At 40.0% G+C, this 12242-nt stretch overlaps 1 protein-coding gene across 4 annotated transcripts in view; it reads right to left on the bottom strand.

Moving 5' to 3' along the window:
• Positions 1-8481: 8481 nt before the first annotated feature.
• The window catches only part of SCP2 (sterol carrier protein 2), a 129392-nt gene continuing 125631 nt past the window's right edge, over positions 8482-12242 (bottom strand). For all 4 annotated transcript variants that reach the window (XM_030818833.1, XM_030818834.1, XM_030818836.1 and 1 more), the window contains 2 exons: positions 12113-12192; positions 8482-9490 (listed from right to left, as the gene is read on the bottom strand). In XM_030818833.1, the coding sequence (XP_030674693.1) occupies positions 9395-9490; positions 12113-12192 (176 nt within the window). In that variant the 3' untranslated portion in view covers positions 8482-9394. The remainder of the gene's footprint in view (positions 9491-12112; positions 12193-12242) is intronic.

Raw genomic sequence — 12242 nt, 5'->3', positions numbered from 1 at the left:
GCTCCTCAATCTCAGCTCCTGTTTGATATTACTGAAGTACATCGTGTCAAGTACAAGCTTTAAGCCTGGAGCTGGGTTCAAATCCTAGCTAGGTTCAAATGAATATAAAAACAGTACCTACACCTCACAGTATGTCTAAATTGGAAAATGCAAGTACAGAACTTTACATAGTACCTGGCACATGGTAAGTGCTCAGTAAATGGTAGTTATTACTACAAAACTATCACCCAGACCTGACCAAATAGCCAGGAAACATTATTAAAGTAGAAATGACAAGTGGCAAGAATTAAACAGTAACCTCTGCACTGCCCAGGACAAGTGCCTTCTAATTCAAAACAATAAGAAATAAGAACATTCCAAAGAGGAGGGAGGAAAGACATACATTGGCACAGTAGAGAGAGCTAGGAGTAAAGAACAAGAAGGCTCTCAGTGGGGTTTGATGTGAGAAACAGGAGATGAGGAACAATGCGCTCTTGTTATGCCTCATCAACAAAGAAGAAAATAATTCCTTCTACTTTGAGCTGAGGGCTGAGACCTTATTAAGCAGTAGAGTCCCAAATAGCTATGGCAGCAGCTTGATTTTCTGGACATTTAAGGAATCAAATCACATGGTGGTGTTTGGGGTATATGAATTCCATCTGAAGGACCTTGATGAAAGGCAAGACTCATCAGGGAAACAAGAAGAGAATAATGAAAAATCTTCAGTCCAAGTCAAGTACACAAGGAGTCTCCTGGGCTCCTATAACATCTCATACAGACTCTTTATTATTGGAATTTTCTTGCTGTTTTTCCTCTTTCTCCCACTGGATTGTGAGTCCTCCAGGGCAAGAATCTCATGTTCTGTAAGCTCTCCCCTCTCATCCTAAAATACCACTGTGATAGGCAGAATACCCCCCACCCCCACCCCAAAGATATCCACACCTTAATCCCTAAAACCTTTGAATATGTTACGTGATGAAAGTGACTTTGCAGATGTAACTAAGGTTACAGACTTCAAAATAGGGAGTTTATGCTGGATTATCCTGGTGGGCCTGATCACATGAGCCCTAAAAAACAGAGAACTTTCTCTAGCTGGAGAGAGAGGAGATGAAGCAGAAGAGGAGGTCAGAGAGATTTGAAACGTCAAAAGGACTTGACTAGCTTTAAAGATGAAGAGGGTCATAAGCTAGAGAATAAGGCAGCCTCTAGAAGGTGAAACAACCATAGGCTGCCAGGAAGGGTACAGGGACTTCAGTCCTACAGCGGCATGAAACAGAATTCTGCCAGCATCTGAATGAATGTGGGAGCAGAGCCATCTTCTCCCCTGGAGCCTCCAGATAAGAGCCCAGGGCAGCAATACTTTGACTTCAGCCTTGTGAGACCCAGAGCAAAGAAATCAGTCAAACCCAACCAGACTTCTAGGCTACAGAACTGTGAGATAACAAATTTATGATCACTACTTTGTGATCATCTGTTTCAGCAACAATAGAAAATAAAACAAACATGAATAACTAAAACTGGTACACTCTTTCCCACACACTGTTTCACTTGATCTTCACGGCAAGCATGTTGGTATTATTGCCCCCTTATTTTAGAAAAGGGATGCTCAGGGAGGATATGCAACTTGTTCAGGTGACCCAGCTAATGAGTGCTTGAGTCAGAATTCAAACTCAGTCTTCAGGTTCCAACTCCAGTGAGAGCTGTCTCCCACACTGTAGCCAGCCAACTAGCTGTTACCTTAAGCTAAATAAAAATGGACGAAAAAAAAAAGACAAAAAACAAACTCAGACTCCTTTCATACTACAAAAACTTGAAGCTTTTGAATTCTCATTTCTTTTGAAGACCGTTTCTTCCAAAGGTAGTCATGTTTCTTCCAAATTAAGTTATAAACCAGTCAGGGTATAAACAAGTAAGCGAAAAGATCTCAAGTCTTCCTTCTAGCATATAGAAGAAAAAAAGATTTTGATCAACTGCAAAAGGAGAAATCCTCAAGAGCGGCTGTCAATGAAATGCCACTTTCTCCTGTTCAGATGATCTTTCAGCCACTATTAAGATACATCTCCCACAATGACATGCCCTGTTTTTGCCATGTGGGTCTAGAAATAGCTCTGTGGTTGGGGCTTCTAGTCCACTTATGACCAATTTTTATTGTCTGGAAATTCAGTGGTATTCAGTCTGAAATTTCTCTTTCTATATTTCTTCCCCTTACTTCTAATAACCAAGCAAAATAATTCCTCTCCCTCTTTGGTCTTTCCATCTCTCGAATATTCGTGAACTGATATCACACCCTGCATCTGGGTATCATTTTGCCAAGCTTAAGGCTTCTTTCAGCCTGCCGTAGTCAATTGTTCCTATACTACTGTGTCTTCATATCAAATTATTTTCTATTTCTGTTCCAATAAAGTGTCTACTCTTGAACAGAGTGCTCTGTACACAACAGAAGGTGCCATATTCTAAAAGATGAATCACACAACAACTTCCAGAGGGAGAAAAAAACATCACTGTTTGGTAGTTGGTTAGACAACTACCTGCAATTTAAATAAACAGCAGACTACAATTAATTTCCCCCAGTTCTACATGAAAGTTTATGGCCATAAATTCAGAAACAAAAAGGTCAAGCACTTACTACATGCTGCTGGAAACAGTACTGTGAATATTTACAAAGTATTTAAATGACCATTAATAGAATAGATAGACCAAATGCACATGACTTTTTGCAATAAGCTTTGGTTACATTTTAAAAAAATTATTTCCCCTAGAAGTCTGGCTAAAATTCCATACCAAATTAAACTTCCAGCCAAATGGAATCAGACTCCACATTTCTTAAGGGCCAGAAATCTGGCCCAATATTCTTTGTTCTTACCAAGAACTAAAGAGCTGTTTGTTCGCAGCAGTCTCCAGATAGATATAATACGAGACTGTTCCAGAAGATTTTGTAACTCTCTATTGAGAAAAACTCTAAAATTTGGCCAGATATGGCTGTAGTTCCTAATAGCTCATAAATCTTTTAGGCCCCTCATTAGCTGTTTAGTACCATACTCCATATTCCTAATTCATATCATTGTGGTCTCTAAACAAGCTTACTCCCACAGGGTAATTTGCCCAGAGGTACAATCTGGCTGATTACCATTTTTTTTCCTAGTCAATAACATCAAGTGACTTCTTTCTGTTCAAAAAGTAATCATGGCATGGGCAGCTAGAATTTAATCTTTGGCTAAAATGCAAAACTTCTGAAAGTCAAACTAAATAGTTCTATATCCATTCACTTAAGTATAGAGACCATTAAATTTTAATAGTTCTTGAGGAAAACATAAGGATGTAAACAGTTAATAAAAGCAAATTGTCCTCAATCTGAAGCCAGCTGATGATGTGAACTCAAAAGAGTATCATGGGCTGGGCACAGTGGCTCACGCCTGTAATCCCAGCACTTTGGGGAGGCAGAGGTGGGAGGATCACAAGGTCAGGAGATCGAGAACATCCTGGCCAACATGGTGAAACCCCATCTCTACTAAAAAAATACAAAAAATTAGCTGAGTGTGATGGTGCACACCTGTAGTCCCAGCTACTTGGGAGGCTGAGGCAGGGGAATTGCTTGAACCAGGGAGGCAGAGGTTGCACTGAGCAGTGATCGCACCACTGCACTCCAGCCTGGGTGACAGAGCAAGACTCTGTCTCAAAAAAAAAAAAAAAAAAAAGATTATCACAAAATGTTCCAATGAATAAATTTCATGTTAAAAAACATTCCTTAAATAACATTTTGCAGCATCTACTCAGTACCTACTAGGTGCTTGACATATTACAGCTGCAATTGCTCATCTTCCTAACAACCAGGAAGGCAGACATTATGAGTCCCTTTTCACAGAGGGAGAAAGTCTCAGAGTCTTTCCTTATTATTAGCTCAAGGTGGTCCCAAAGTTGTGTAAGTGCCAAAGGTAGAAATAGAACCCACATCTGATGGGCCCCAAAGTTTTCCCATTATACCAGGCTGTTCTAAATGTACTATTTTCTTTCTTTCTTTCTTTCTTTCAGACAGCATCTTGCTCTGTTGCCCAAGTTGGAGTGCAGTGGCGTGATCTCGGCTCATTGCAACCTCCCCCTTCCGGGTACAAGTGATTCTCCTGCCTCAGCCTCCCAAGTAGCTGGTACTACAGGCGCGTGCCACCACACCCAGCGAATTTTTTGCATTTTTAGTAGAGACAGGGTTTCACGTTAGCCAGGATGCTCTCGATCTCCTGACCTCGTGATCTGCCCGCCTCAGCCTCCCAAAGTGCTGGGATTACAGGTGTAAGCCACTGTGCCCGGCCAAATGTACTATTTTCTGAGACTGCTAAAGTTTCAGAAGATAAAGCTGTTAATTGTAGGATTTAATTTCATTTTTTTTTCTAAGATGACATATATGGGGAAAACAGAGGGAACTTATATGTAATTGAACCTTTCACAAAGTATTTTACAATTGAAAAATAGCATTAATGATCATTGTCTAACCCTTATTTGTCCGAGAAACAGTTATTGATGCTACTCTGGTGGACAATGAATTAATACTAGAGACACAGAGATGAGTAACAGAGTTACTGCATTCAAGATGTATAGTCTAATGAGAGTGACTGTAAAAAAAAAAAAAAATTCAACAGTGTCCCTCCTTTGCAGAGGCAGAAACTAAAACTAAATGCTGGTGAGGCTTAAATGCCTTACCCTAACTTAGCTTCCAGGAGGCAGAGACAGGACTTTTTGATCTGAAATTTCTCAGTGACTCCTTTGTCATACCCCCACCTCTACATGGACTTGACATGCTAGTAATGCTTTCCATTATTTTTCCTCTACACATCCAACAAAAATTGTAGAAATCTGAGAGTGTGAATTCATCTGAAAAAGTACAGCAACAAAACTAATGATTTTAATGCAGAAAGAACCCACCAGGCAACTTTTTATTTATTTAAGACAGGGTCTCACTCTGTCGCCCAGGCTGGAGTGCAGTGGCAGCGATCTCCTGGCTCAAGAGATTCTCATGCCTCAGCCTCCCAAGTAGCTGGGATTACAGGCGTGCACCACCACACCCAGTTAATTTTTAAATTTTTAGTAAAGATGAGGTTTCACCATGTTGGCCAGCCTGGTCTTGAACTCCTGGCCTCATGTGATCAGCCCACCTCAGGCTCCCAAAGTGCTGGGATTACAGGCATGAGCCACCACGCCCAGCCGCCACTTTGTTTTTAAAAACGTAAAAAGACCATTAATAAACAGATTTTTCTTACTACTTCCAATTGTTTCAGTCTGAAGTTGAAAGATTGTTATGGGAAGCTGCAAATATTTTCAAAGAAAAATTAGGAAAAGTTAGGCTAAGGGAAAAATTTTCAACGTTCTCTTTCATCATCAGGGCTACAAAAAGTCTTTGTAACAGAGAATGCAATTCTGTGACTAGGCTCTCATCCTCAGAAATGCTCCCTCTGTGAATATAAAATTGTTATCCGCCTATCTCCTTCATTCATTTAACAACAGTAAGCCAAGACTATGCTGGAGATCTCAAAATGGATGCACGAGGCAGTCCTTTCCTTTAAGAACCTCTCTAGTGGGTGGGAGACAGAAACAAATGACCAGGAAGTAATGATTAGCTCTACTGTTTAACAAACCGGGACAGCTTCCTGAAAGTGAAGGTACCTAAGTAGGTCTTGAAGGATGAAGAGAATTTGCCAAGTGGACTGTGTGGTGGGGGGCAAGAGTGGGGACGGGGAGAATGGTGAGGGCAGGCACAGAGAAAGGCATGTGCAAGATGACCTAGCTTAGACCTGTACTAGCTAATGTGCTTGCTCTATATTCGTCACTTCGAAACTGAGCATATCACTACCAAATGGAACTCTTCTGTTCCTATTTTTCGTAAAACTTTATGAAACCAATTCCAATATAGCTTTTATCCCTACTGCTCCACTGTTTTTTTTTTGTTTTGTTTTGAAACTGATTTTGCAGTGATCACCAGTGACTTTCGTGTTGCCAAATTTAACCCAGTAGACACTTTTCAGAGATCATCCTACTTGACCTCTCTATTGAGATCAAGTGACATAGTTGACCATTCCCATTTTGGCCATACTCTCTTCTTGGAGTTCTCCCTCTACCTCTCTGGCCCCTTGTCCTCCTCTACCAGACCTCAAAAAGCTGAAGTTCCTCAAGGATTACCGTAACCTTCCTTTTCCCCAACCCAGGTAATATCCATTCCTGTAGCTTTAAATTCAAACCATGTATTCATGACTTCCAAGTGTGTATCTCCAAGATGACCTCACCTCTAAGCTTGTCAAATCCAACCCTCTCCTTAACATCTCTATTTGCAAATCTCTCAGGCATCTCCAAGTTAAAATTTCAAAAGCAGAACTTATTTTAACTACTGCCCCTGAAACCTGCTTATGTCACTGCCAGTCCACTCACGATCCACCATTCGGCTGGCCCGTCACTAGAAGTCATTCTTGCCACCCGCTCCCCCACCCTGCCCCACCCCCGACATTCAGTTACCAAGTTCTGTCAGCTCTACCTCTGCCTGTTTTTCCACATCTATCTCTACTACTGACACCCTAGTCCAGGACGCCATCTTCTTGCACCCGGACAGCCATTCTCCAGCCCTCTGCCACCAGTACATTCTCCACACACCAGCTACAGTGATAGTTTAAGTTATTTCATTCCCATTTGCAGCCCTTCTGGTGGTCATCAGTTCTCTTCACGAATGTTCCCACTCTACTTTCTCCTTCTGGTACATGTTAGGTTTCTGAAGTTAGGTGGGGCATGTGACTTTCTTTGGTCAAGGAGATGGGAGCAAAAGTGGTATGTATCACTTCAGGCAGAAGCTTTAAGAGCCAACATGCACTTCACCTTTTTCTCTTCATCCGCCATGATGGTCATGATGTTCCAGGTAGTGGTTACTCCGTTAGTCTGGGTTCCAGACCTAGGATATGATGGCAAGATGAATATGTAGCCTAAGTAAGAAATAAACATCTGTAAAGCTATATTGTCAACAGCTCCTGACTTCACTAAGAATGAAATACAAAAAAAGCTTTACCACAATGAACAAATCCCAATGAAACTAGCTTCTGTGTGTCTATCCGATCTTATCCCAGGCCTATCCTTCCTGCTCACTATTCCACTCACACCGGCCCCCTTGCAATTTTTGGAACAAGTCAAGCCTGTTTCCACCCTTTCATGCAATGTTCTTTGCATGGTTTGCTCCTTCTTAACCTTCAGATCTCAGCTTAAAAATTACTTCCTCGAAGACATCTCGTTTAACTACTTTATCAAGGTCCCTCGCTATGACTGCTTATCACAGCACCCTAACCATTTCCTGCTGGGCACTTCATAGTCAATAATAATTGTCTCTGACTGTCTCACCCATTAGAATGTAAGCACCTTGAGAAAAAGAGCTGACTAGTACCTCCAGTGAGATTATACCCTCTATATAGTACTCTGTATATGGTGGGCACTCAATATACTTGTTAAATGAACAAACAAAAGACTCCAAAAGTAGGAGATAACACTACAAACATCATTATCACATATCACAGGAGCAAGTGGTGCTGCTAATGGTGAGAAGAGCAAGGGAACTCACATTTACTGAATGACTACGCTAAACTAGCAACTGCTGTAGGTACTTTACATGTTATCTCTCTCGCTTCTCATAATCCTAGGAAGCCGCTATTAGTATCTCCACTTTATCAATCAGGCAACTGAGACTTGATCTCTTCAACTAACACAATTAGTAACGGCAGTTTTAACTCAAATTAAAACTTAATCTCCTTCCTCCAAACTATAATACCAGAAGGGGGAAAAATCAAACTATTTTATCACTAAGTACTTTTCTATCATGCAACAAATTACGTCATCTATGAACATATTCCTACCCTAAGAACCAGTTTTTGTTTTTCCTTTTAGTTTTTGAGTTTCATCCTAAAGCCTATTTCAGGTATCTCTTGTTATCTGGGGCAAGTGAGGACAGAATGATGCAGCGAATCCAAACTACAGAGAAATCAGACATTTTGCTGAAACTCTTTTCTTGAAGTCTTTGTCTTCTCAGAGTAAGAAGCTACTATGATTAGGAAGTAGGTCTGTGTTCTGAATTCATTTTATGGAACTTGGGATCAACTTCTATTGGCTTAATATATCCTCTTGCCCTATCACCAAATGCTGTTCTGCTGGTCACAGAACATGCAAAGCTAAATGGTCTTAGGAGATCTGATCCATAGTCCTGACTATATTAGCAAGGGCTCCAAACACCTAAACAAATGAAACCAGCTGGTTTTCTACCTCTGATCATCTACTTAAAATCTCCTAATAGTTTAGCAAACAGGTCCAGTCTTTCCTTATTGGCTCCCAGTCAAGTGCTCTTTCTATTATACCACACTGCCTCCGCAATCAAAACTTAGTGATTATGTCCAGATAACATTCAGTTTATAAATCCCCCAATGTTTCTCTTTATTCTGCATTATCTAGAGAGCCCTGAACGAGAAGAACATACACAGTAAAAACAAGGGAGGCCAGAAAAAGTTATTTTAATTTTCTATTAAACATTCTTCTCAAAGCATTATTTTATTCCATATCTCACTGAATTTTAAGAAATAACATTAGTATTAGAAAAACTAGGAAAAAAGATAAATGCAGATAATTAAACTTATATGAAAAAGGAAAATTATAACAAAAGACTGAGACTTTATAAATTGAAATGAGATTATAATTTGAAAACTGTGCATCTCAAAGCAAACTTTATTGTTCAATTATTCTTAATAATAGTGTTTTATGACTAATACACTGATTTTTCAAGAAGGAAACCCATTTTAAAAAATATTTTTATTTTAAAAATAAGCCTGTGTTCAAGCTCTGATCATATTTCTTTTATTTTGATTTGGGAAGAAAATACTGTTCCTGATAGCATGAAATGCAAAATTTTTAGATTTTTTTTTAATCTCACTAATTTTAAGAACTATTGAGAAATTGATTAATGACATTAAGTGCACAACACTAATTACTGGCCAGCTGTTGGCACTGTGTTTCTTACTTAGTTCTCCCAAGGAAAACTCTTAAATTGAATCTTCAGCAGAATAATCCTTAAATATACTTTGTAAGCAAAACAAAAGCTTTTTTGTTTACATAGTTCTTTGGATTCTACTGTTCGTAATTTTATTCTGAAACTCAATTTTACCCCAGACCATAATTACCATATTAACTTTGTAATGCACAGTTGTATGCAATTCTGCAAAGCAGTAGTATACCATCAGGCTCTATTCACCCAGAGCACAGGAAAAACAGGATTGGTCACACCCATTAAGAAACAAATCTATCCCACACTATTTGCCAATGTGTAGTTTCAGTCTAAATTCTGACAATGAAATGTATGGATATATATCTATATATCTCATCTTGATTTTCAAAAGTAGCCAAAGGGAGTTCTTCAGAGCTTAGCATTGCCTGGCTGAAGCTGAAGATTTTGTAACTTCATAGCCAGACCCATGTTGCCAGTGATTTTCAATTTGCCCTGAAAGAAGGCCTGTGAATAAGAAAGAAAATTCATTACTTGGTGTTTTTTTTGTTTTAAGATTGCTAATGTTTCTACACTATCTAGCCCTGAGATCATTTATTTATCCAGGTCACATGACTTTCTCTAAAATATGAAACTTGGCTTTCTGGAATAGATTTGGAACCAGATTCTTCAAAAGGAAGAATTTGTAAAGGCCATGCTTTTCGCAGAGCAGCAGAAAGGAGCAGGTTTCCCAAATTTCTCATAGAAATTGAGCCTGTTTTCACCTGTCCTCCTCAAAGTGGGTTCATACTAGTCTGATTCGGTTTTAAAACATTCCATGTAGGTGGGAAATATGAACTCCAATTTTTAGCAGGCTGCTGAGAGAAAAAGCATACACAAAAAACACAGAAACTCTTGGGATTCAATCCAATGTGCATGTGGATGAAATGCCACCAATGATAAAGGACTTATCCCTACAGAGGGCACAGAGCCTGCTGAGAATGAGGTGCTTGTGTTACTCTTTGGCTCAATAAGAAGAATCAAACCAATCTGAAGTGCAGAGCCACAATTTGTTCCATTTAACAACTGCCTGGGATTAGATCACATGATGTTTGCTAAATTTACCATGTAACAAAATCCCAGGAAAACTTAAGAGAAATAGCAAAATTGGGAACATAGCATAATTTCCCTGCCATGATCTCAGTATTTTAACTGAATGCTTAAAATAAGGAAGAGCTAGATTTTTTAAAAGTTTCTGGTAGTCCTAGGTTTTTAACAGTACATTAAGAAGCTAGGAGATCTTCTACATCATCCATGGGAATGTAAGGAGCTCTGTTTTTTTCTGTACCTCCTGGTAAGGGTGACTAATTCCTTTTTTTCCCCTTCCTCTGTCTGGACAAACTAAATGTTTCCTTTCTATATGGCACAGTCTTCTGTCTGATGGCTTAAAGGTCAGGTGTCTCAGAACACAATATACTGAACAAACATCATTTAAAAATATGGACCAGTAGTACAGAAGAAACTCACCACCTTTCCCCTTTTAAGTTAACAAAGAAAATCACTTTCTATTTACTAACAATAGAGAAAACATGAATCTTCACCCTTTAGAGAGTCCATACACAAAGATGATTTTTAATCTGGCCCCTAGGTGTTCTTCATGTACACTTGCTGCTGGAGCCAAACACTGAAATTAGAATTTCCACTGCATTTAACGATTTCCAGTCAAATCCTCTGGAAATCCTCTGAGCATAAGGGAAGTCCATTAGCACATTAATAGAAAGGTCTGCTATTTTCATCTTTAATTCCTTTGGGTGTTAACAGGTGCTGAAGGAAAATAAGCTGACACCTTGCCCCCAAAATGGGCAGTACAAAGATAAATGGAGAGAATGAAGGCAGCTGATGTGTGAAGTCTGAACAGCCTGCCAAAGCTGTGTATGGCATGTGCAGTGGGTGGGAAGGAGGATGCCAGCCACCTCCTATACTGGTGGCCTCTGTTCTGTCCAGATTTCTGGAGCGGGCTCAGTGGAAATGTCAGTGCCGATGGTGTGTATTCAGCTGAAACATCACAGATGCAAATCTCTCACCTGTCATGGCATCAACTAAAATGTGCTTGGTTACTTAGAAAAAGCATTTTAAAAAAGCAAGTGGGAGTGAGATTTAGTTGTTTTATCCAATCTTGCAAATTACCAGAGAACCACAGGAATAAAACCTAAAACAAACCAGACTGAGACAACAAAAAAATTAACTTACATTGGAAAGAAACATCTTAGTTTCTTTTTTATTAACGGAAAGCTCAGTATATCAAGTTGACAGAAATCTCACTATATCAAGTCCATTCAACACTGCAGCTGAAGAGTCTAGGAGGACCCTTGACAATGTGGGGACCAGGAAAATCTATACAAGGCATAAACACACTAGACAAATGCAATTTAGTCCAACGGTTGTTTATAGAATACCTAAAAACGTCAGATACTGTGCTAAATTCTGGAAACATAAAGACAAATAAGATGTGCTTTGATGCTTTGAGACACTCACAGCCTAACAGGGAAGAGAGAGAGGCATATTATGACTAACATAACACGACAGGCACTAAGCTGGCAGTCCAGTATGTGGCTCAGGAGAGGGACTGGTTACAGCTCCCCGGCAACTTGGAAAGAGGTCCTTGGAGATAACATTTGAGCTAATTTTGAAAGACAAGTCATTTGTCAGGTAAGGACAGGTCAGGCAAAAGGAAGAACATGGGGAAATAAATGGAATGTAAAAGGTCATGCCTTTGTTCATGCCACCCCTCCCTCCTCCTGGAACGCTCCTCCTTTCCACCTGGGCACTAAGCTCAAGAGCTGCTTCCTCTGTGGGGCTCTCCTTGATGGCCCAGAGAGATATGGCTGTTCCTGCCTTCATCCTCCCTGACCACAACCCAGGTGTGGCACCTTGCATCTCTGGCTGCACTCACTCTTTTACAGATCTGTGGATGCCCTGGGCGTGGGAACTATTTCTTATTCTTCTGGGCACAGACGTTTGTCAACTGTTTGGGGAACACTGAGTTTTGTGAGTCTGAGCACTTTGCACTTTACAGTCTGAGTCAGGAGATGGAGTAGAAAGGGCTGCAAGACCTACCTACTAGCAGGATATAAGCTCTGTCATACTTACCGACTGAGGATTCATTTTACCAGTCATTAAAGCCAGGAAGTCTGAGTCAGCCATTGTGATTGTGCAGTCAGCCTTCTTATCTAAAACAGATACACAGGAGAAGGAAGGAGAAAAGGAGGTGTTCAGTTTC

The sequence above is a fragment of the Nomascus leucogenys genome, chromosome 9, assembly GCF_006542625.1.
Source record: "Nomascus leucogenys isolate Asia chromosome 9, Asia_NLE_v1, whole genome shotgun sequence".
Taxonomy (NCBI): domain Eukaryota; kingdom Metazoa; phylum Chordata; class Mammalia; order Primates; family Hylobatidae; genus Nomascus; species Nomascus leucogenys.
This window is presented reverse-complemented; position numbering and strand designations above follow the sequence as displayed.